General features: G+C 44.2%; 1 protein-coding gene across 1 annotated transcript in view; it reads left to right on the top strand.

Annotated features, from left to right (window-relative positions):
* The window catches only part of NEO1 (neogenin 1), a 527,807-nt gene that overhangs the window by 376,940 nt on the left and 124,164 nt on the right, over positions 1 to 26,703 (top strand). The window contains exon 7 of the mRNA XM_065411681.1: positions 886 to 1,006. Coding sequence (XP_065267753.1) covers positions 886 to 1,006 — 121 coding nt within the window. The remainder of the gene's footprint in view (positions 1 to 885; positions 1,007 to 26,703) is intronic.

Below are 26,703 nucleotides of genomic sequence, written 5' to 3'. Positions count from 1 at the left end.
GAGGAGTTACTGTATGTACATATAAGCTATGCTGTTTTATAGGGTCAGCTGCCTATTTTTACAGTGTGTGGTTAAGGTCCAGAAACATTAAATGGCTCCTTGAATCCTTTATTGCTGTGTAATCCAGTGTGAAGCATTTTATTGAAGAGCATAGACACTGTGTTCCTTACACTATAAAAGTCTGTTTCTTTATAGCATACATCTTTTACGTGAGACATACACAGTAATGAATTAATTGGAGAAAGACAATCTATCAGTTTGAATTTGAACAGCCTCAGTCCTTCTCATACAGTAGAAAACTGCCAAGTCATGAGGTATATGTGACCATAGATTGCTTGAGTTTTGTATAGTCATTTTGGCTGCACAAGAATTAAAATCGCAAACAAAGATGTACCATAGAGATTTACTCATGATATAATCCTGAGTTTTGGCTGAGCAAACCTTAAAGTGTAATTCTGTACGGTTTAATGAAATTCATTACTGAGATATGTATCTTAAAGGTTTAATCGGAGGCTACAAGACTGTGTAGGTAAGAACTTGATTTCCAAGTGTGCAGTCTGTCTTTTACAATCATTTTTAGTTTTACTAACATAATTATTTGATACATGATTGTATACATGCCTATGCTTAACTTCTGAATGTTAGGATCAGGTTATGATTTCCATAGCCTATTAACAATAGTTTTGTTCTGGTTTTTGGTGCAGCCATTTGAAAATTCAAAGTAAAAGATACTTTACCTGGGACAGGCTCATGGTTGTCATAATAGCCATAATATGTGGGCATTTTCTCAGAAAGTCATAGTAACCATTTAAAAACTAATGTGCTTGCATTTATAGTTCATTTTTAATGAATGCATCATGAAATGTTTTGCCTTTTCCCCCCCAGAAGGAGCATAACCTGCAGGTTTTGGGTCTTGTGAAATCAGATGAAGGATTCTATCAGTGCATTGCAGAAAATGATGTTGGAAATGCACAGGCTGGAGCCCAGCTGATAATACTTGAACATGGTAAGATAAACTGGGAAAACATGGTGCCAGAAGGTGGGGAAAAGCAGTTTCAAGGGGCTTTTTCTGCATGAGGCATTACGTCCACAACTCAGCTAAACCAGAAAGCCTTTTTAAAGCATGAGTCATTGAGTTAAGTGTTTTTACTGTACATTAATAGTTTTTTATAGGAAAAGAATGAGTAAGCCCCAAACCATTCCCCTTTAATATGGAGAATGTACTATGTTATCCTGGAATGTTTATTTAAAAAAAATAACAAAACACAACAGAGCCAGACTAAGATAGTACTAGGGCACAGCTAGATAAAAATATAGTGGCTATAGCTGAATTGAAACTGATGAATGGGATTACAGAAGTGAAAAATGAGCAGTCATGGAACTTTATACAAGTGAATTAGTTCAGACAAAATTCATTTCAATTTCAGAAGCTATTCTCCCCTGTCAGAATTTATTTGTTTAAAGTAATCTCCATCACGTATGTAAACTGATAAAAGAATTCTTTAAAAGAACTTTTGTGGAGTAAGATAAATATTTGTTTTCATGCCCTAATCAGAGAAATCATTAATAACATTCACATCCTTACCATTTAAACATATAATGTCCCATATTACATATTTTAGGTATTAAGGGAGCATAACTACTGTCATGATAGTAGAAATACTCACTAAGAGAAACACCGAATAGTACAAATAACATCCTAGGGCATCATCTTGGATAACTCTTCCAGCCTCAGGTCACAAAACTTTTGGTAATCAGTCTTAGGAGGGTAGGGGAGACAACTGATATGAAGGCGAAGGAAGACATCAGGCAAGAGAGCATTCATTTCATACTATTATTTGACTTTTGCCTGTCCGATCCTGGTCTTGTTTTAGAAGTAAGAATTCTTGGTTATGTCAAGGAAGGTACCTGCTATGCATTCTGTTGTCCGCAGAAAAGGATTCCTTTGGGTTCAGAAAAATTAAAGAAGAGACATTGTTCAGATAGGACCATAGACATGGTATGACTGCACTTGCAATACTAGCAGAAATAGAACAGCTAGACATGATTTTGGGTGTTCAGTATACCGAGAATATACTGTACAATGTGGGTATGTTTCAGTGCTGGTTGAAGTCATTTCTGTATTTTACAAAATTTGCTATATATTTTGGAGCGAAAGATGCCCCTGCTGGATTCAACTGCTTTAGTGCTATAAACTATGGTATTTCCCCATCTGTCCAGTATTAGGAATCTGGATCCAACAATGGTTTACTACTATCTGTGTGTCTAGGGAACAAAATTAAAAGTAATCTTATCTCTTCTTGAGGGATTCTGATGACTACACAGGTCAGATCGAGAAGTTCTCAAAAGCTGGGAAATGGAAGGATAACTCCATATTTTCATTTTATTTTTTTTAAATGTTGAATAATTCATGTATCTGAGTTCTAGATTCAGGCCCTGCCCAGGCTTGTACGTCCTCCCAGCTCCCAAGAGTTTTGCTTTCCTCCTTCTCTTTCAACTTTAACTCCCTGGTGTCACTCCTATGCTGCTTGTTTCCTCCTCCGACTGTTTCACCTCCTATCCTGCTCCAGCCATCTCTCCTGTTACAATAGAGGACTTTGCCTTACAACTCTGTCCTTTCTTTTGCATGCTGCCAGAGGATTATGGGAGCAGTATTGGTGGATTCTCATAACAGGTGTAACAATACACCTATGAAATTATATTTTTCTGTTATGTGGCCTGCAATGTTTTTAACATTGCACTCCATGTGTAACACCTATATGTTCTAAATACTGCTCTTTGTTGACATATAATCACAAGGTTGATAGCATAATGTACATTTAATTTTTCTTCATTGCGAATGATGGCTTAACGAGTGGTGAAGCAAAGTCATGAGTGAGCTGTGCATATTAAATTCTAACTCATGAAAAGTGGTGTATGTGCTGCCTGCCATCACATTTATACACAGAGAGATAATATCGAAATAAGCTATTAAAGCTGTATACTATCTCAGATAAAATGAAAGGCAAGGAGGAAGTAAACTTTCAGGAATGGGAGTGTATGGATGTCTTAAAGTACATGAAGATAGTGACCTTTGTTTTGGTGTGCAAATTAAAATATATATATTTTACACTTAAAGGTTTTTGGGTTTTTTGGCATGCTAACTCAAACAGCTGTTTTATAAATCTTCAGACTTGGCTCCTGGTGATGAGAAATATTGGCTTTGTGAAGTTTGAAAAATCAAATAAAAATGTACAACTGGCAAAAAAATTGCTTACTGTCTGTGCATGGTTTTCTTACATATTGAAAGTGCATACCTAAGTCAATTTCCTTCCCTTCCCAATCTCTCAGTTTCTTCTGTCTTCTAAAGGTGACATTGGAAAGTTCCTGGCTGGGTTGGCAAGCCTTTCTAGGAGGCTTCCCTTTCCAGTAGGCTTATAATTTCAAATCCTTTCTTAAAAAAGGATTAAAATGAGAAGTTAGAGGCCATATGAAGCAGTTATGGAAAGGGCATTCCATGTTTACAGACCAGTGCTTGAGAAATGGACAAACCGATACTACTGTGATGAGAGTCATAGGAACCTGAATACAATAAGGCATCAATAGTGTCAGTTTTGGCACGAAGTGGGATGTGGAAAACATAAGAAATTAGCTTGGCTAAGTGGGAAAGGCAGAATTATGCAGGACCTTGAAGGTGAGGATGAGAAGTCTTTGGTATTGAGAGAGGTTAAATAGGAGTACAGCTGACCACTTCCTTACCATTCATTATTTTGTGCTGCATGTCAGCTCTTAGTCACTGCCTCTTTAACCTAATAGTCTCTGGGCTTGTCTACACTTACTGGGGGATCGACGCACGGTGATTGATGCATCGGCAGTCAATTTAGCGGGTCTAGACCCTCTAAATCAACTGCAGATCGCTCTCCCATCGACTCCTGTACTTGACCTGAACGAGAAGCACAAAGGGAGTCAACAGGAGAGCGTCTCCCATCAACATAGCATAGTGTGGACCCCGCGGTAAGTAGATCTACTTAGATTGATCTCCCCCTGTAGTGTAGACAAGGCCTTAATCTTTCTAAACTCTTTGTATGGAAGTCTTTCTTGGTGTTTGTTTTTTGTTGTCTTCCTCTAGATCTTTCCAATTTTGGTCATGTCCTTGCAGAAGTGGGCTGGCCCGACTGGGGAATGATTTAAAATTGAAATATATTGTGCTCTTGTGTTTTCTGCTGTAGATGTAATACACATCTGTATAATATATGATAATCAGCCATAGAATAAGTCTTCATTTTCTGTGCATGTACAGTAATTTCACACTCCACAGACGCAATTCAGTGATTTGCTGCAGTTCACTGCACACTAACAATTATAGTAGACTAGAAAACTGTATGTAAAACAGATTTCAAATTACAGAAATTAGATATTTTGCTTTGATAACATCACCCTTTGTGGATGAGATTTTGTTTCTTTGCGTTAACGAGAAATTCTGAAAAACTTGTGGCTGAGGACAAGCTATGTGTGGCAGAGACCTTGAAACAAATAGTGGGCGATTTAAAGGGGAAACAAGCTGTTAATATTTTTGGAGGGGAGGAGTCGCTGGTGCCATACTAGCTGTTTGAAAGGAGGGCTGATGGGAAACAGGGGTGGCCTGGTGTAGCGGGGTGAACACCCGCTCCATCCCGGAAGGGGTTGGAAAAGCCCTGCAGAGGGCTGGGGCTGGGCAAGGGAGTAAAACCCGGGCTGATTGGGGGAAGTGGCTGCAGCTGGGACCACGCCCCAAACCGAGCAACTAGGCCTTATAAGAAGGCCAGGGCAGCCAGAAGCTCAGGAGTCTCACTCTGACTTGAGAGGGAGACAGGCCTGGTTGCTGGGGAACTCACCCAGGGGACCTAGAGGGGGAGTCAGGGCTGGGGAAAGGCCTTAGGAGCTGGGAAGCCCTAGGCAGCAACTCCCCAGGCTGCAGGGCCTAGTTCTAGGCCTCCTAGGTATTGGGCTTGCAGTGGGGCAGCCAGAGGGTCGGTAAAGGCAGCCAGTCCAAACCCCTTGTTGCCTGTGATGATCGGCTGATAGACTGCAGTCCGCCCCAGGGCGCAGGGGCTAAACAGAGACTGGCAGTAGCCACGACTGAGGCGACGTGGGGATAGGGGGTGGGGGATTCCCCTGGGGTGGGAAAACCCAGTAAGACTGTGGGGTACTGCAGGAGGCAGAACCCTGAGATAAGGGCACCAGGGTCCTGGGAGGGACACGGGGGCCAACGGCAAGCGGATCACCGGCCTGCAGAGGGCGCTCCTGGGTCGAAGAGCTAATTCCCGAGGACAACCAGCAGGAGGCGCCGCAGGGGTGAGTCGGCGCTGTGCTACACCTGGCTAGACACAGCTCATAGTGCTGTTCCTCTCCAGCAGTACTTTCAAAGGACTGCTCTTCTGCAGGGAGCAGAGAATTGAGGGCAGCTCTGCCTGTAGGGGGCAGGACCTGGAAAGGTCAGAGGCCAGGCAGGATGGTCTGGGTACTATTCTTCCTACCCTACCAGTATCTCCCCTTCACTTCCCTAGACTGCAGCATTCAGCGTGTGGGTTGTGCATAACTCTCCCTCTCCCCCCAGTGCAAATATTTTAAGTTCCTCCTCTCTCTCCTGTATTTATGGGGATGCCTGCTTCCTAAGTTATCGCAAGTGATTGTGGAGTATGGCTCTGGTGCCCATCTGCCACACCCGACCCCCAATGTATGCAGGCTTTTAGGGATGTAGCTGTTGTCATAAATACTACCCTCATCTTCACCCGAGCTCTGATGCTACTGTCATTGCCTCCTGGTTCAACAGCTGAAGTACTTCTTCCTGCTTCCCTTTTAATGCTGCCATGAAGAGACCCCTGGAAGAGCTCTTTCAGACATCGTATCAGGAAGGGAGAGTCTCATTCTAGTCTCAGGAGAGGGCTCCCAGGAGTCTCTAGATCCCTCCCAAAAAGCTTTTTTTAAAATGTTCATTTTTAATTTAATTATACCCTGGTTGAGCTAGGGATGTAAAAGTTTAACTGGTTAACCGATAAGCATCAGTCTTATCAGTTTCAGTTAACATTAAACTTCGCTGCCGGCCCTGCGCACCCAGGGTCCCGTTATAATATATATATTGTCAATTCAGATATATTACTTACTGCTGAGGTTTATGGGATCCTATCTTGCAGGGTTTTTAGAGAAACTAAGAAGCAAAAATGACCAGAGTCTTCATCTTGTAATGGCAGGATATTGATCTTGTGATCTCTGGTTAATCATCTTTTGGAAGGTGAAAATACTCCAAAGGTCCTACCAATATGTCCTTGTTTTCCCGCACAAAATACAGCAAGCAGATAATACTATGGATGTGAGTAAGAATCACTGCAATTAAACATCTAACCCTGCACTCCTGGCCCCAGGCCCGCCCCCAGCTGTGGCCCCATCCTCCACCCCCTAATTTGTGTCCGTGTGTTTCCACCCCCTCCCCCGAGAGTTAGGGCTCTGCTCCCAGGCCCAGCTCTGGGGGTGGAGGTGGGGGGGTGGACAGGGGTAAGGAGGCGGCTGACTTTCAGCACCCCCACTATTAAAAATATTCTAGTGCCACTAGTTCACAATGAATCTACTGCGCCTATATTTTATCTTTGTCAAGTGCCTTTATTAACAACTAAAACAGCCAGTCTTATGTGTAAAACTAAAACCCACTTTTTTGTTTAACTTTTTTACATAATATCCCTGAGTCGTGCATTGACCTTCCACCACTCCAATGGACTGCATTCCAATGAGCCTTCCCTGAAGTAATTTTCCAGTTCATTTTCTACTGCATTCTCCACATTCTCCTTTTTGTTGTAAACTTCACCTAAAAGCATTACCATAGCACTCTTCTGAGTTTCATGCATTTTTTTCGGCACTGGCTCTATTGGCTTATCCGGTTCAGCACTTCTCAGTTCAGCCCTCGCACTCAGAGTTCTTCTATTTCTAACATTGATACAAGTTGCAGAAGCTTTGATTTAGCAACGATCTGGACAGCAGGTGAAAGAAACCGCATGTGTTTATGTCGTAGATCTAACAAGGAGGCAATAAGTGCAGGTTTGGCAGTTATGGCAGTATTATTGGGTTTCATGCGATGCTCCAGAGAGTGACGAACAACAGCCTTGAAATCAGCGACTTTTCCATTTTCGACAGGAGCTTCGCTTCCGAGGTGAATTTGGAGAAGACCGTTGCAAACTGGATAAATATATGAAATTGACATTGACTGTTGAGCAGACACGGCAGTTGTAGTGCATTTTAAAGTGGAAAGTACTGGTAAGATATCCTCTATTAATTGCCAGTGCTCATCTTGCAGCTGAAGCGTTTGGGCATCAGATTGTTTTGTTACAGAGCAATCTGAAAGCGCAGCTGTTATAGCCAACCTTTGCTCATTGAGTCTTTCAAACATGTCAGATACTGAATTCCAGCGAGTTTTACACGACTGGATCAGACAGTGTTGCATAACCTGAAGCTGTGTTTGTTTTCTTTTGAGTGCATTTGCAGCCACGATGCTGTGGTGGAAGTGTGCAACTAGTCTACTTGCATTTGCAAGAGCACGATCCACACTACTTGAAGAAAACTCATCATTTATGTCTAGCTGCAAAGTATGGGCAAAACAATTGACAGATTCCCATGTAACATATCTCAGTGTGTTGGCGAGAACAATGTTGCTTGCATTATCGTGTACGCATGCCAAGACATGGCCTGTCAGACCCCATCTTTCCACTGTAGCGCTTAATTTTTCAGCAAGATTTTCTGCTATATGTCATTCTGCCATACTTTCAGTTTGTAAAACTGTGCATCAAAGCTCCCAATTTTCAATATAATGGCATGTTACAGTCATGTAGCTTTCTGTAGTTAATGCTGTCCAGCAGTCAGTGGTGAAAGCTACTTTAACAGCGTTTTCAAATTTTTCCCGGACAAACTTCACACAGTCTTCATAGCACTTCTCTAGTCGCGAGGTTATAGTCTATCTCATAGGCACATGGTATTCAGGTTCTACAAAACTCATCAATGCATGAAAACCCGTACCCTCAACGACACTTACAGTTAGCATATCTGTAGTGATCATGGTGCACAACAACTCCATTAGTTTTTCCTCACGTTGTGTTTGGATTTTCTTGAACTGCCAGAAACAAACGCTGTCAGCATTGTTTGATTTTTGCCTTCTTTTTCACATGAAACAGAGGGATGTTTCAGCTTCAAATGGTTTAGTGTTGCTCTGGTGCTGTTTGCATCCCTCAGCTCTGCATTACACAGTTTACATTTAACGGTGTCTTCTGTTATTTTTTTTAATGATTCCAGGCAGTATTCCTTTTCGATCACTCCATCTTCACTATGAAACAGTAGTTACCAAAAATCGCGATAACTTGCATGATGTTGTTTGAAGGATGCTACCAAAGTCTGACGGGAGGAGGGAACACGGACTGTATTAACTGCTTGCTGTATTTTGCATGGGAAAACAAGGACATATTGGTAGGACCTTTGGAGTATTTTCACCTTCCAAAAGAAGATTAACCAGACATCATAAGATCAATTTCCTGCCATTACAAGATGAAGACTCTGGTCATTTTTGCTTCTTAGTTTCTCTAAAAACCCTGCAAGATAGGATCCCATAAACCTCAGCAGTAAGTAATATATCTGAATTGACAATATATATATTATAACATATAATGGATCCAGTAGGGCCGGCAGCTGGGGCCCCGGGCACACAGGGATGCAGCCAGGAAGGACCCTGGGCGCAGGGGTGGCAGCGGAGGCCCTCATAAAATGTGGGGGTGCTGCAGCACCCCCCGCACTCCTAGTTTCTCGCCAATGTGAACTCCTTAAAGGTTAACCGTTTAACTGATAGAATTTTAATAGGTTACACGGTTACTATTTTAAACCCTATTTACATCCTTAGGTTGAGCAAATACTGATCTTTACCTTCATGCTTTTGCAACATAGGGATTAGGGATACACAACTCATACAATGTAACAAAGTTCTTTCCTATCAGCATTTTTAGAGTATTATTTTGTGCCTACACTGTGTTTAAAATCTTTGATGGCTACTATACAAAACTGTTTTTTTCTTTTTTTATAGTTGTTAAATGTTGGTGAAAGGTCTGAGAGCTGCTACTAGGACCTGTAGTCCAGCCACTGGTAGTGTAGCAATCAGTTGGGGTCTGGAAAAGAACAGGTGGTAGCAACTAGAAGGAGGTGCCTTGAGGGGAGGAAGGCAGATGGTTTGCTGTCACCCCTACATGACAGGCACTTGACAAGTACTCAGGCAGCCAAAAAGTGAATCATTATTGATTGCCATATACAAAAAATTCATAGACTGTAAATAAATACGCTGATTTATGTAGACAACTGTTTCAAAACATCATTTAAAATACACTATCTACTATCTTCAAAATCGTAAAGTAAACATAGTAGAGTAAGTGTATTTTGAATCTTTCTACTGCAGAAGCTAGTGTTTCCCTGCCTGTTTTTTTCCTTTTTCTTGGTCTGTAGATGTTAGAAGACTGAAATCATGAGAGCAGGAGGGTTGATTGAGCTGGTCCCCAGAAATATGCCATATCATCTCTTTTCTGATGGTACCATCAGTTTCTGTAGCCTTTAAATGTTCGTGAAAAATAGTTTATACCCTTTTGAGTGCAGAGAGAACCATATGAATGGGAACCAGTGCAGTATTGTCAGTAGCAATGGGCTTCAGAAAGACACAAACACTAGCTCCAAGAAGTGTGAATTGCCCCCTTTTACCTACTGGGGCGTTAACTTTAAATTTGAATTATGAAAATTTTTATATTTCCTGTTTCCCTATTCATCACTTTGTGAGAAACATTAGTTTGGAATTGCATTTACAGTCTGACTTTTTAGACCAAACTTGGTTAGAATATCGCACCTTTCCTGGTTGCACTGAATGGATATTGGCTCTTCCACTGAGGTCTCTTTCTATGTAAAAACTAATTCTGAGGATATTTTTAAAATGCACATTGGCCTAGCTCTTTCTGACTGTGGCTGTTGAAGAAATTCCCTCGGGGTATCATTGCTGCATGGATCATCTCAGCTTGTATTGATCCATCTCAGTCTCCATGGAAGTTTAATGATCAGCTATCTAACATCCCATCTTACTTTAATTGTCTCATGGGTGTATGTAGAAGCCCTGGGAGACACAGCTCATAGAATCATAGAATATTAGGGTTGGAAGAGACCTCAGGAGGTCATCTAGTCCAATCCCCTGCTCAAAGCAGGACCAACACCAACTAAATCATCCCAACCAGAGCTTTGTCAAGCCGGGCCTTAGAAACCTCTAAAGATGGAGATTCCACCACCTCCCTAGGTAACCCATTCCAGTGCTTCACCACCCTCCTAGTGAAATAGTGTTTCCTAATATCCAACCTAGACCTCCCTCACTGCAACTTGAGACCATTGCTTCTTGTTCTGTCATCTGCCACCACTGAAAACAGCCTAACTCCATCCTCTTTGGAACCCCCCTTCAGGTAGTTGAAAGCCTTGCAAAGTATAAGGCATCACAGAATTCGTTGAAAGATGTTGCCAGGGCCAGTAGATTTCAGCAAGGGGGCCATGCTGCAGATATTGGGTTGCATATCTTCAACAATTTTCATGGCATCCCTTACGTGAGAGGAAGGATGGGATTATGGGTAAATCACTGGAGCGGGCTGCAGGAGATCTGGGTTCAGTTCACAGCTTTCCCACAGAGCAGTGCGGGCTTGGACAATTTGCTTAACGCTGTGCCTTAACTCCTAACTTGTAAAGTGGGGATGATGGTACCTACCTCTTATCTCATGCCCTCTGTCTCAGTTTGGGGTCTCTGGGAAATACATGCAATTTTTATTTATTTATTTTTGTATCAGTATGAGACAACCTCAGTGGGCTCTGAAAATGCAATGAAGCAAGCCACCAACAGACTCTCACATTACATCTGGATGACAAACAATTTCAGCTTCTCTAGTTTGCTGCCAGTTAAGGGCTATCTCCAGTTAGAGCTGGATTTCCAAATTTCTTCTACCCAACCACAGATGCAACCTACCTAGTGATGAGGTGCTCTCACAGAGGGGCTTCATGCTTAGAGCACTTGATCTCATCCAGCAGGACCTTTAGAGACTGCGTATGCCAAAAAGGTGCTTCTGATCCGGATTGACAAATCAGGCCACAATGTTTTACAAAAACAAACAGAGAAGACCAGGATTTTGCTTCCTCTGTTAGGAAACCCAGTAGATGTGGAAACCCAGTAGATGTGGATCTGAGTAGTGTCCAACAAGACATTTCTGGTAACCACTTCTCTGGCAGTAAAAGAAAATATCGCAGACAGGCTAAATTTATGGTTGTTCCCCACCAGTGTTCCCAGGGATATGGAGTTTTAAATCTGTTCAGAACTGACAACAAAAAGCTATTAATGCTCTGGTCAAGGCACAATGTACCCAGTTGAAGGGCACCATTTCTTTCCACCAGGTAGTGAAAAGGAAGCTCTCATGTTCTTCTCCACCAGTACTTCTAATGGCAAAGGTTCTGACTAACCACAGGGGAGAGAGAGGTTCAACTATCTTAAATACACCATATTAGCCCTGGAAATACGGTTCTCAAACTTGCTGAAAATAGTAGTGATAAATTGCATCCGGTGGAAAGTCTAGCCACATGTGATCACATCCCTGTCAACATGGCTTCTGAGAGGGTAGTAAAGAAATGCTTGATGTTTCAGAGCACGCATCTCAAGTCCTCCTGGCTCCTCTGAATGTATGTACAAGATATCTAAACTTTATATAGAAAAGGCTTGTGGTCTGATTCGAAAAAGTCCATATGGATCATTTCAAATGCCCTCCCCGATAAAATTCATGATTACCTTCATTTGTGTGGGTCAGAGACAAATAATCTACATGTTAATTTTGCCATTCTTTTGCACTATTGCACACATGTAAAAGGTAGATCAGTTTCTAGGCCACTTGCCATTAGTTTAATGTGAAAGTATTTTTGTTTTAATTAATTTTTTTTGGAGTTGAACGGATTGTGAATTGAGAAATAATACTGTACTGTTAGAGATATAATACAGAAAATGCTGACTTAATATACCATAGAATTGTGTAAAGCTACACAAATATTAGGAAATTACGCAAAATATGAACAGTTGGAAGAGAATAAAAATTCTACACTGAATCAAAGGATGACTCTTTTGGGTTTCCTCCCTTAAGGCTATTTTGCTTCTTCCCACAAGCTGAAATTGCTGAAAACACTTTTGTGTATGTGTTTGTGTGGGGATGTATTGCTAAGCAATGAAAATCAGAAAAGGCCCCTATGGTACACAAATGGATTTTAGAAATCTAAGTGTGAAGCACTGGTTTATAGACTGGGACTAAATAAGATTTTTCCAGAAAATTTGAATCCCTGCCTAGATATAAAGATATATTTAAAAAATCTGCTTAAAAATGGATCATGGAACACAAGGGAGAAGAAAATAGTAATCATTGACAAGTTGCTGTATGTGAAGAGCAACTATTTCTGCCCCAGGAATCAAAAACCTAAAGAGATTTGAGAATTGCCATCTGGTCTTGTGTGGGAAGTAAACTCTAGGGTTATGTCTGCACTGCAGTGTAAGCTCAGGGTTCAAACTCAAGCTCCAGCCTTACCTCCTTCCTCTATCCATACACAAGTTGTGCTAATCCAGGGTTCGGACCGAGGGTCCCACGACCCCACATGGGTGGAGGGTCTGAGCTTGAGTCAAGCCGGGACACAGGATTCAAGTCTTATTGCTTTGCAGTGTAGATGCAGCCCCACTGGACTCATGCCGTGGGAGTCTACCAAAAGTATGCCACAATCTCATGGGCTGACTTTGTCCTCTGGACAGTAAAATTTGGTGGACAGTCAAGGTTTTCCACACTGCACATGAACAAAGGGTTAGAACGGCCTTATTTTGGAAGGGTGTGACATACCTAGGATACAGTCTAGATTGAATAGCCGTGTCACCACTGTCTTCTTACCTGGGGTGCCCTTTACACTGCTTTGCTGCTGTAGCCTCCAGTCTAGACGGCTCACAAACAATAACCAGCACGTAAATCACTCCCAGCTTTGTTTGCATGTGCTGCAGCCAGCCAGCCATATTTGGGCTCTTACCAGCCTTGGGTATAGTACAGGATGGCTCCAAATCACTCACTGTACTGTCCAGCCCTCTCCTGGACAATACAAGAATGTTAAGTCTGTTATTTCATTAAGTTAATAATATAGCAATTATTTCAAATAGTTCTTTAGATACTTCAGTGTAAATACAGTGGATGAGATAAAACAGTAAAACAAGTTTATTAACTACAGAGAGAGAGAGAGAGATTTTAAGTGAACACAAGTAATGAGCATAAAAGTCAGAAATGGTTACAAGAAAAATAAAGATGAAATGCAATTAGTGGCTAACTTAACAAACCATGTTAAATTCAAAGCAAAGTTTTCCTCACCACATGCTCTCAACAGTCTTACTGGCCCAACTTTTTAGGTCAGGACCCTTCTTCTGGTTAAAGGCTGTTTCCTTTGTCCCTTTTCCTACAGTGAATTGATGGATAGGGAGGGGGAGGGTGGTGCCTTGGAGTGTTTGTCCGGCTTTTTATAGTGTGAGCCTCCCCCCGAACCATTTCCAGCTGAGATTCAGGAGACAGAGAGTCTACAGGAAAGGATCTCACCTGTTGGAGCTTCCTGCTTGATGACTCTGTTTACTGCTTAAATGCAAATTAAGCAGAACACACATTCCTTTGTTTGAGACCGACCTGTTTTCCAACCTCAGTTTGGAACATGTATTAATAACACCGTACAATGGAATCTTATAACTTCACATGTTGCCACATGTATTTTATCAGGACAATATTGACCAGCAAATTGAGTTTTCAGATCATACCTTACAAGGCATACTTAGTACAAAGATTATTATAACAGTGTGTAGTGTGTGGACACAAGGGTACATTTGATCACAAGGGGCGCTAGGAAGTCTGCGATATGGGTGGGTGGACTTGAACCCACATAATACAGTATAGACACTGGAGCCCCAGGTTGGGACTAAGGGTTCAACAATGCATTACCTGGGGTTACAAATGAATGTAGACGCTCAAGCCCTAAGTTAACAAACCCGGAGTCTTGAGTTCTACTAACCCTGGGCTTTTATAACAGTGTAGACATACCCTACATCTGGTCTCAGATTCAGGTTTGAGCCTAAGCTCCCTTTCTGTCCACACACAAATCAGTCTGACTTGGGTCAGTAAGCAGTCAGGACCCAGGTCCTAGGATCCTGCTATGGTGATGGGTCAGAGACCAAGTCCAAGCCCTGTCATATTGCAGTGTGGACACAGCTCAAGGCTCAGACCAGAGTCAGAAGGTCTATGTAGTGCAGTGTGGACATGTTAACACAGCTGTGAGACCTGGGTCCAGCAATTGTAAATCCATGTTTTCAAAGCAGTGTGGATGCTCAAGCAGAGGCTTGGAAACACAAGGGCCTGACCCTGAGTCCAGCTGACCCAGGTTTACAATGTAGTGTAGACATACCCAAAAAATGTAATGGTTGTTTGCTAAGTTTATAGTAGGGATGCTGAAAGACATTGAACAAAACTGTAACCCCTGTATATGATGGAAACCATTTCAACTCAGGGGATGCTGCCACACCCCCAGCACCACTAGTTCCAGCACCTATGTATAGTTATGTGAATTAGTTACTCAGTAGACTAAGGAAGGTGTTTAGTTCAAAATAAACTGCTGTCATGTTAAGACATATTTGTCTGCGTGACTTTTAAGGCTTAAAATACTTAAGGCTGGTGGTTTGTCATGGACAAAATGGGAATATAAGGTCTTTAGCAAAAAAGCTAAGTTTCACATTTACAAAGAACAATAAGAAAAGTCATGAGGTTGTGTTAGTTTGACCAAAATATCCTGTATTTGACAATAAGTTATTTAAAAGTTTTTAATGATAGGTAATACTTTTAAATGACTTTAAAATCTGTCTCTCTCACATATATTCCATTGCACTTGTACTCTCTGTCTTTACATGCGTGTGTGTGTGTGTGTGTGTGCCATAGGTTGCCGACCCCTGATTTAGTCAAATGACCTTTGCTTCTTTCCTGTTTGAGGTCCCAATTCAGCAAGATACTTCAAGACATGCCTAGGCTGAAGCATGTGAATAGTTCCATTGATTTTAAGAAATTAAGTTCAAGAAATTTGAAGTCTACTTTAGTATAACTCATTAAATCTGGAAGTTAAAGAGCTGTCATAATTTGAATTCAGTGGGACTACTTATGCTTAAAGTTTGGCACATGCTTAAGTACTAAAGCTAAGCTAAGTGCTGAATGGGGATCTAAATTGATAATTTTTTTAATAGTTGTCAGTATGCAATGCTATTCCACACTAACCTCCTGTGTGGACTCTCTGATTCTATACTAAGAGTGCCTTTGTGAGGTTTAACTTAATCTGCTTTGGAAATGGATTAAACCAGGGGTAGGCAACCTATGGCACGCGTGCCGAAGGCGGCACGCAAGCTGATTTTCAGTGGCACTCACACTACCCAGATCCTGGCCACCGGTCCAGGGGGCTCTGCATTTTAATTTAATTTTAAATAAAGCTTCTTAAACATTTTAAAAACATTATGTACTTTACATAGAACAATAGTTTAGTTATATATTATAGACTTATAGAAAGAGACCTTCTAAAAATGTTAAAATGTATTACTGGCACGCGAAACCTTAAATTAGAGTGAATAAATGAAGACTCGGCACACCACTTCTGAAAGGTTGCCGACCCCTGGATTAAACTAATCTATAAAAAGACACTTTTAGTGCAGAATAAGTGTGTCCACAGGGGGAGCTAGTGCAGAACAGCTATTACACTCTAAATCAGGGGTCGGCAACCTTTCGGAAGTGGTGTGCCAAGTCTTCATTTATTCGCGATAATTTAAGGTTTCGCGTGCCAGTAATACATTTTACATTTACAGGGGCCGGCAGATGGAACCCCAGACTGGCAGCAGGCTGAGCGGATCGGCGGCTGGGACCCCAGGCCTTCAGTGGGCTGAGCCGCTCATCCCACTGCCGGTCTGGGGTTCCATCTGCCAGCCCTTGCCAGCCGGGGTCCTGGCCGCCAGCCCCACTCAGCCTGCTGCCGGCCTGGGGTTCCGTCCATCCAGATCGGCAGCGGGCTAAGCGAGGCCGGCGACCAGGACCCCAGGCCGGCAGCGGGCTGAGCGGCTCAGCCCGCTGCCGGTCTGGGGTTCCGTCTGCCAGTCCCTGCCAGCCGGGGTCTCAGCTGCCGGCCCCGCTCAGCCCGCTGCTGGCCCAGTGTTCCGTCCATCCAGGCTGGCAGTGGGCTGAGCAGGGCTGGCGGCGGGGACCCCAGGCTGGCATCAGCATGCCACAGTAAATCACCTCGCGTGCCGCCTTTGGCACGCGTGCCATAGGTTGCCGACCCCTGCTCTAAATTCATACCCCCCGTTTATTTTGCAACAGCTTACCCTTCTAGACAAGCCCTTAATTACACTTTAAAAGGCATAGCAATGGAGTTACCGTGTTGTTGGAGAAGGCAAAGTATCCAGAAGATGAGATATATTGTGTGTGAAATTTATAGGTTGATATAGGGATGGTTACGGGGAGGAGACAGACTGAGAGAGAGGATCAAAGGCATCATGAGTCTCAAGGATCAAAGGCATCTTGATCTCAAGATTCGTTCAGAAGAATTGAGGTAGAAAGTTAGGACCAGTTTTTCAGGCAAACAACTGATGGCTTTACTCCTATCATGAAAAACCAACAGCAGGGGATACACCCACCAGCATAACATTGCCTTGCATCAATCTCACTGTCCAGTCCAGTGACCATCTCATCCATTGCACACACACCCCACCCATACCCTCATCCTCTCCTCCGCCTCCTATCTCCTATCATCTGAGCCATCACCTCTCTTTTACTATGATGCTGTTGTCAGTAATGAATATTATCTTATATCATTGTATAGCAGGGGTTCTCAACCTTTTTCTTTCTGAGGCCCCCCTCAACATGCTATAAAAACTCCAGGGCCCAGCGGGGGTGGGGGGAAGGGACTCAGGGCTCCAGGCACCACCAGCCAGAGGAGCAGCTGCCCTGCACTGCCTGGCTTCGTCTTCCCGCCTAGGATCTGTCCAGAGGGTGGGGCCTGAGGGGGGCTGAAGAAGAGGAGGAGGTGGGGGGTTGGAACTCCTCCAAGCACTGCAGTTTGGGGGGGACAACACCCTCATGCCCCCTCAACTCTGCCCATGGGCTCGGGGCTTCAGTCTGCGCTGCTCCCGGCTTCAGCGGGGGGGGGAGCTCGGGTTTTCAGCCCCGCACTGCTCCCAGCTTCAGCACGGGGGAGAGGGGAGCTCGGGGTTTCAGCCCTGTGCCTCTCCCGGCTTCAGCCCTGCAGGGGGGTACCAGGGGTGGGGCTTCAGGCCTGCGCCGCTCCCTGTTTCAACTGCGTGGTGGGGGGGTGCCGTGGCTCGGGGTTTCAGTGGTGGGGCCACAGACCCCTGGTTGATAACTGCTGTTGTATAATATAGTATAAGGCCAGGAGGTCCCAATAGTACCTCCTGTGTATTACCATCCATTAAATTTCACCCAGTTGCCCCTGTGTTGAGCCCAAAAATTTGGGTTAGACTAAAGCTTTTTAGTCATCGGGAGACTAAACTTGTGGGCTATTGTATGGATATTGATCTCAAAGGCCTAAAGAGTTAAAGGTGTTCATAAACTCTCACTGTCCAGCATTAAATAGTGATAGATGGGTTTGGGGGTATGTTTCTACAGAGGCCTTGGTTCTACTCGGTTGTTTGGCAGAAACCTATAAGGATTCATTCAAATTGAAAGTTTATTGCTTAAACACAAGAAAGAACAAGAAATGAGCATTCATATTGAAACTGTGGTTGAGCGATTATGCAAAACAAATGTAAACAACACCTTTTAAGTCCCTCTCCGTTTGGAGGTAAAATATTGGTCTCGTATTTTCAGAACAACCTTCCTTTGATGAAAAGGAAAAGGTTAATTTTACTCTCTGTTCTAATGTGAGAAGGGCATTCACTTATCCTGTTCTAACAAACAGACATAATATGGAGAAGAGACAGAATGGAAAAGATAGGAGAAATATGGCTTTTGTTGATGTTTTTGGAACACTAGACTACTGGTCAGGAACGAGTGGCTGCTTTGGCTGGCAAATTGACCATGACACCTACTGCATGGGCCCTGGTTCATTCTCTGGTCAGGCACATCATCTGTTTGGATCCTTTCTCCTTAGACAAGGCGGGTTTGGATGAATGAAGTGTATTTGATTTTAGGATTTGATGAAAAGCATAGAGAACGAGAAATAGGATAGGCAGCATATTTTATTCATTATTTTGTCCTCCAGTTAAATCCATTTCCATAAGGCCAGACTTGTCATAGGTAACTTTGTTCACAAATGTTCTTGTTTACTAAGTATGATCTCACCTCAGTCCTTGACTTATATAAGTAGGCCATATTTTTTTGGACTACTTCGATTTTTCTTTCAGGTTTTCTTAAACCAGTCCATAACATTCATTTATTAAAAATAGGTCAAGTTGTTTACTTAGTTGTTAATTCTTAAGCAGACATGATGACATCGTATGAACTTTCACATACTTTTCACACTTGCTTAGGATAATTTTTTGGGTCCAATAATCAGAACAGAGCCTCAGGTAGAGGACAGGACAGACCAATATGCGACCATGGCCAAACACCTCTGCAGTAGCAGGGAATTGATTAGGTGGGTTATGCCCACGTGATCTATGCTCCATGCTGCAGAGGAAGGTGAAAAACACCAAGGTCCCTGCCAGTTTGACCTGACCCTAAATCAGTTGGACACTGAGCATATAAAGAAGACACACCATCAAAGCATCCAGAAAGAGGGTTCTCTTTACCACCTCAAACACTGGTCCACCCCATCCAATGTCTTATCTTCACTGGTGAGGCCACATCTGGAGTATTGTGTCCAGGTTTGCGCGCCCCTCCCCCCCCCCCCACTACAGAAAGGATGTGGAGAAATTGGAGAGAGTCCAGCGGAGGGCAACAAAAATTATCAGGGGGCTGGGACACATGACTTACGAGGAGAGGCTGAGGGAACTGGGCTTGTTTAGTCTGCAGAAGAGAAACAGTGAGGGGGGATTTGATAGCAGCCTTCAGCTACCTGAAGAGGGGTTCCAAAGATGATGGATCTCGGCTGTTCTCAGTGGTTGCAGATGACAGAACAAGAAGCAATGGTCTCAAGTTGCAGTGGGGGAGCTCTAGGTTGGATATTAGGAAACACTATTTCACTAGGAGGGTTGTGAAGCACTGGAATGGGTAACCTAGGGAGGTGGTGGAATCTCCATCTTTAGAGGTTTCTAAGGCCCGGCTTGACAAAGCCCTGGCTGGGATGATTTAGTTGGTGTTGGTCCTGCTTTGAGCAGGGGATTGGACTAGATGACCTCCTGAGGTGTCTTTCAATCCTAATCTTCTATGATTCAGCTGTGGCCAATCCCTGATGCGTCAGAGGAAGGTGGAAAAAATCCTCAGAATACAACTAGCCAATTGTATATTGGGAGAAAAAGTCCTTCCTGACCCATGTGAACGACCAACTGACAACCTGAGAAGTGATTACAGTCATTGTCTTAATGCAGTGCTGCCGACGTTATGGGCATGTTGAGAGCAATCCAGAGCTTTTTGTTTTTTTCATGATCCATGAAGGGAGGGCGTGAACTGGGGGATTCATAAACTCTAAGGCCAGAAGGGACCACCACGACCATCCAGCCTGATTTCCCTCCCACCCTGGCCACAGAATTTTTCCCAGAAGACAGACTAAAGCATATTTTAGGAAAGTATCTAATCCTATTTTATAGGCTCTAAGTGACGGTGAGGCCCCACGTCCCCAGTAAGGTGTTCCAATGTTCAATCACTGTCACTGCTAGGAAATTGCATCTTATTTCAAGTTTGAATTTGTTCTTAGATCTCTTCTCTGTGTGTTATTGCCTATGCACAGTGGACCTTCTCTCTGATAAACTGAATATATGAGCTCTTTAAAACTCACATCAGAAGGCTTGTTTTCCAACCTTTGGATCATTTTTGTGGCCCTGCTTTGAACTCTCTCCTTCTTGGAGTATGGACACCAGAACTGGACACAGTGTTCTAATAGCTGGCTTACCAGTGCTGTGTACAGCGGCAAGATCACTTGCCTACTTCTACTTGATATTCCCTTTATGTAGGGGACAGTATGATGAGGTTGTCTACAGTGGCATACGGCCATCCACATCTGCTGTTAGCAAATATCTCCAGTGGTCAGCGATGAGACACTAAATGGGTAGGACTCTGATTTACTGCAGAGAATTCTTTCCCACATGTCTGTCTAGTGTGTCTTACCCACATGCACAGGGTCTAACTGATCACCATGTTTGGTGTCAGGAAGTTATTTCCCCCCCAGGTCAGACTGGCAGTGACCCTGGGTTTTTTTTTTTTTTCCTTTCTCTGCAGCCTGGCTCACCGAACTAGAGTAAATGGTGGCTTTTCTATAATTTTTTTAATCCTTAAAACCAAATGTGAGGATTTCAGTAATTCAATCAGATGTGATGGGCCTATTAGAGGAGTGGGTGGGTGAGGTTCTGTGGCCTGTGAAGAGCAGGAGGTCAGACTAGATGATCATGATGGTCCTGTCTAGCCTTAAAGTCTATGAATCTATACATTGAAGGATCACGTTAGCCCTTTTTAACACAGCATCGCACTGACAGTTCACACTGCGATAGTTATCCACGATGATCCCAAAACCCTTTTCTGAGTCACTGCATTCCAATTGAGAGTCTCCCAGACTGTACGTGTAGCCTGCATTCTTTGTTCCCAGATGTATTACTTTTCATTTGTCTATATTAAAACATATTTTATTGGATTCTGATCATTTAATCAGGCAGTTCAGCTCCCTCTGTAATAGTAACATGTCATCCTCATTATTTATTACCCCACCAATCTTCATCTGCAAACTACATCAGCAAAGATTTTATGTTACAGTAAAACCTGCCATAGAGCACCTCTGAAGAGAGACCACCTGTCACGAGCGACTGCTTGCAGAGGCCACAGCTCTCTGGTGTGCAAACCTTTGAAGAGAGACCATCTCTTACAAACAACCACTTTTGCTAACTTCCATGAGTGGTCACTCTTGACAGGTATCTAGATCATTGATAAAAATATTGAATAGCATTGGACCAAAAACTGATCCCTGCCGGACCCCACTAGAAACAGCCCGGCTCATTGTCTCCCCGTCAGCAACATTTTGAGATCTGTCAGTGAGACTGTTTTTTAATCTATCTAATGTGTGCCCTATTGGTTCCAGGTCATGCAAGTTTTTTTAATCAAAACATCCTGTTGGTACTTAGTCACATGCTGTACAGTCATGAGTAGATCAAACTGTACCAAGCAAATTAGTGTATGCAACGCCTTTACACTTACCAGAGACGGAGACTAAGGGACACTGAAGAAGATTAATCTGAATTAACTAAAGGTGTGAATTTAAAGTGGATTCATTAAATTTCATTTAAACCCTGTGTGGATGCTTTGATTCAGAATTAAAGGGGCCTTACTTTAGTTTAGCTTAATTCATTTATAAACGGTGAGAGAAGTTGTTCATCACTATGTGAGTCTTAAAATCTGCACTGAACAAACTAGATTCGATTTTAAGTATCTGGGATGCTCACCTACTAAAATATTTTGTGTTTCAAGAAGGTAAAAATCTTGTTGACATTTATATATAAATTACAGTTAAATGATCAACCTGATGTGCCACAATGTATAAATATTGTTCTATTTTTCTTTCTTTGATGAACAGCACAATGACAGGGGATCAGTATGAGCCTGATTTCTATCATCACTATTACTCTGTCAAAAATTTTCATTCTTTTTTGAGTGATGGTCCTTATGTGTATTCCGTACATGGGTGCGCATGCGCACCATGTCCCTGAGTCCAGAAGTGTTTCTTAGCAGAGTCCGTTGACCCACATGTGTGTAGTGCATCCCCTCATGTTCCCAGCCGATGGTGTAATAGGTAGTGCAGGTCGACGCCTCTCCACCTCCCTCGTACTGCCACATGGCATGAGTCGGAACCCCTGCTCCTTCACGCTTGTAGTTTTTCTGAGTGATTTACCTTTCACTCGGTGTATATAGTTGTAAATGGTTGTATATAGTCTTTCTAGTATAATTAGATAAGTTAGTGTAGTTTCTTTCCCTTTTTGGGGACTGATCCCCCCACCCCTCATGCTCCCCTGGGGACTATGCCCCAGATTCTGGGATTTAAAAATTCTCAGTGAGTGACAAGTACCAGCAGTGCCTCTACTGCCTCAGCAAGGCCCACATCACAGCGCGCTGCTCCATTTGCAAGTCCTACCCACCCTGAACCTGGGAAACTCGAGAGCTCTGTCTCCATAAGTACTTGATGGAGGAAGCTATGAGACGGAGGGTGCACTTGGATCTGGGACCAGCAGACCCCCCTGTACAGCGACCATCACAGGTGGTGAGCGCCCCTCGAGCACCTTGCATGCACCAAAACTGTCTGTACCAAAAGCCAAAGACAAGTCCTGGCATGAGAGTAAAAAACACTCTCCATGGGAAAAGAGCAGATCCCCACCATGGACTCTCCCAAGCACAGTGTTTCCTCCCTGAGCTGGGCCAGATTGGATGAGATATTGCACATGGATCTCGCCGGACCAGCACCCAATCTTCCCCATGTGGAGGGTAAGACCACGCGCAAATGTGATCCGATGGTACCGACAGCAACCCATGAGTCCAGAACACTCACCAGTGTGTGCTCCATCCATTCCACCGGTACCTCTGCGCCTCCCAGACAGGCCGCAGATGCTGCCAGGCCCCTCTGGCATCTTCATGAGCACACCATGAATTCCTGGATGCTCCAAGCCTTTCTTGGAGCTGGTCCTACCCTACCGCAGTCTCCTCTCCTCTCTGGCAATATCCCTATTCTGGAGCAGTGGTTCTCAACCTTTCCAGACTACTGTCCCCCTTTTAGGAGTCTGATTTGTCTTGCGTATCCCCAAGTTACACCTCACTTAAAAACTACTTGCTTACAAAATCAGACATAAAAATACAAAAGTGTCACAGCACACTATTACTGAAAAATTGCTTTCTTTCTTATTTTGTATGTATGAAATTTTAGTTTGCTAGTGCTTTTTATGTAGCCTGTTGTAAAACTAGGCAAATATCTAGATGAGTTGATGTACCCCCTGGAAGAATTATGTGTACCCCCAGGGGTACATGTACCCCTGGTTGAGAACCACTGCTCTGAAGGATGAACCTCTGCTGCTACTGCTGCTGGAGAAGCCTGTCCCATTGCCAAACCACAGCGCTCCGGTACCGACGGGACTCCCTTTGCCGGAACTGTCTTCAGAGACCGAGGAGTTCTTGGAGCCAGAATCCTCGTTCTCCATGATGTCACACTGAAGTCCGGACTCACACACAGACTGCCTTACCCCCCGGTGTATGATCTGGCAACGGAAGCCTGTGATTGCTACGCATGGGGCCCACCAAAACTTAGACACCCTTCTTTCTGGCCCTCCTGGGGACACTGGGATCCCTATCATAAATACCAGGCACCATCTAAGGCATCCTATCGACCATCCCCCATTTGCCCACCAGCGTCATTGTGTTATGAGGAAGAGACAGACATCGAACTCGTACCGCCAGGCCCGCCGGTCCCCACTGCTGCATCTTCATTGCCTGATGAGGCACTTATTCCCCTCCCAGTCTCTCCACCGGACAACCATCACCAGTACCAGGACTTGCTCCAGAGGGCAGTGGGAGACCTAGGTATCCCGTTGGAGGAGGTTCAGGACATGTAACACCAGCTCCTGGACATCTTCCAACCCCAGGGGCCCTCTCAGGTAGCTCTAACCATTAACAAGGCCATCCTGCAACCAGCACATGCAGTATAGAATCATAGAATCATAGAATATCAGGGTTGGAAGGGACCTCAGGAGGTCATCTAGTCCAACCCCCTGCTCAAAGCAGGACCAATTCCTAACTAAATCATCCCAGCAAGGGCTTTCTCAAGCCGGGCCTTAAAAACCTCCAAGGAAGGAGATTCCACCACCTCCCTAGATAAAGCATTCCAGTGCTTCACCACCCTCCTAGTGAAATAGTGTTTCCTAATATCCAACCTAGACCTCCCCCACTGCAACTTGAGACCATTGCTCCTTGTTCTGTCATCTGCCACCACTGAGAACAGCCGAGCTCCATCCTCTTTGGAACCCCCCCTCAGGTAGTTGAAAGCAGCTATCAAATCCCCCCTCATTCTTCTCTTCTGGAGACTAAACAATCCCAGTTCCCTCAGCCTCTCCTCATAAGTCATGTGCTCCAGACCCCTAATCATTTATGTTGCCCTCCGCTGGACTCTTTCTAATATTTCCACATCCTTCTTGTAGTGTGGGGCCCAAAACTGGACACAGTACTCCAGATGAGGCCTCACCAATGTCGAATAAAGGGGAACGATCACGTCCCTCGATCTGCTGGCAATGCCCCTACTTATACAGCCCAAAATGCCATTAGCCTTCTTGGCAACAAGAGCACACTGTTGACTCATATCCAGCTTCTCGTCCACTGTGACCCCTAGGTCCTTTTCTGCAGAACTGCTACCTAGCCATTCGGTCCCTAGTCTGTAGCAGTGCATAGGATTCTTCCGTCCTAAGTGCAGGACTCTGCACTTGTCCTTGTTGAACCTCATCAGATTTCTTTTGGCCCAATCCTCCAATTTGTCTAGGTCCCTCTGTATCTGATCCCTACCCTCCAGCGTATCTACCACGCCTCCCAGTTTAGTGTCATCTGCAAACTTGCTGAGATTGCAGTCCACACCATCCTCCAGATCATTAATAAAGATATTAAACAAAACCGGCCCCAGGACCGACCCTTGGGGCACTCCGCTTGAAACCGGCTGCCAACTAGACATGGAGCCATTGATCACTACCCGTTGAGCCCGACGATCTAGCCAGCTTTCTATCCACCTTACAGTCCATTCATCCAGCTCATACTTCTTTAACTTGGCGGCAAGAATACTGTGGGAGACCATATCAAAAGCTTTGCTAAAGTCAAGGAATAACACATCCACTGCTTTCCCCTCATCCACAGAGCCAGTTATCTCCTCATAGAAGGCAATTAGGTTAGTCAGGCACGACTTCCCCTTGGTGAATCCATGCTGACTGTTCCTGATCACTTTCCTCTCCTCTAAGTGTTTCATAATTGATTCCTTGAGGACCTGCTCCATGATTTTTCCAGGGACTGAGGTGAGGCTGACTGGCCTGTAGTTCCCCGGATCCTCCTCCTTCCCTTTTTTAAAGATGGGCACTACATTAGCCTTTTTCCAGTCATCCGGGACCTCCCCCGATCGCCATGAGTTTTCAAAGATGATGGCCAATGGCTCCGCAATCATATCCGCCATCTCCTTTAGCACCCTCGGATGCAGTGCATCCGGCCCCATGGATTTGTGCTCATCCCGTTTTTCTAAATAGTCCTGAACCACTTCTTTCTCCACCGAGGGCTGGTCACCTCCTCCCCATACTGTGCTGCCCAGTCCAGCAGTCTGGGAGCTGACCTTGTTTGTGAAGACAGAGGCAAAAAAAGCATTGCGTACATTAGCTTTTTCCACATCCTCTGTCACTAGGTTGCCTCCCTCATTCAGTAAGGGGCCCACACTTTCCTTGACTTTCTTCTTGGTGCTAACATACCTGAAGAAACCCTTCTTGTTACTCTTAACATCTCTTGCTAGCTCCAACTCCAAGTGCGATTTGGCCTTCCTGATTTCACTCTTGCATGCCTTATACTCCTCCCTGGTCATTTGTCCAATCTTCCACTTCTTGTAAGCTTCTTTTTTGCGTTTAAGGTCAGCAAGGATTTCACTGTTAAGCCAAGCTGGTCGCCTGCCATATTTACTATTCTTTCTACACGTCGGGATGGTTTGTTCCTGCAACCACAATAAGGATTCTTTAAAATACAGCCAGCTCTCCTGGACCCCTTTGCCCTTCATGTTATTCTCCCAGGGGATCCTGCCCATCTGTTCCCTGAGGGAGTCAAAGTCTGCTTTTCTGACAATGGAGTGGGTGCGCCAGCACCCACAGAAGTCTGCTCCTTTGGACAGGGCAGCAAAGACCTGCTGGACAGGAAAGTATATTCCTCAGCACGACTACAGTTCCAGATTGCTAGCCAACTATGATTTTAACAACTAAAACAGCATAGCAGAGTTGAAGGACAAGCTGCCACTGGACCAACAGCAGGAATTCGTGCTGGTAGACGAAGAGTCACCAAGGTGGGCCTCCAGGCCGCTGTGCACGCAGCCAACATGTCATCTCACCCTCTAGCAACTGGGATCATTATGCGCCAGGATTCATGGTTACTATTGTCCAGCTTCCCCGGGGAGGTCCAAAATACCATCAAGGACCTGTCCTTTGACAAGAACAAACTGTTCCATGAGAAGATGGATGAATCCCTCCACTCACTGAAGGACTCCAGGGCCACGCTATGGTCCCTGGGCATATATACCCCGGCCCTGAGATGCAGACAGCAGAGGCAACTGTTCCGCCCATGACCACACACTCCAAACCTAGCCTACTACCAACATTACCAGGAGCCTCCATGTTGGTAACACCAATCTCAACAGCCATGCTTCCCCGCCTCCGCCATGACCATCTCCTCAACCCTCTCCCAGCAACAGGCAAAACCTCAGTTTTGA

The sequence above is a fragment of the Emys orbicularis genome, chromosome 10, assembly GCF_028017835.1.
Source record: "Emys orbicularis isolate rEmyOrb1 chromosome 10, rEmyOrb1.hap1, whole genome shotgun sequence".
Lineage (NCBI taxonomy): Eukaryota > Metazoa > Chordata > Testudines > Emydidae > Emys > Emys orbicularis.
The sequence above is the reverse complement of the archived record's forward strand: the minus strand, read 5'-3'. Positions and strand labels throughout refer to the sequence as shown.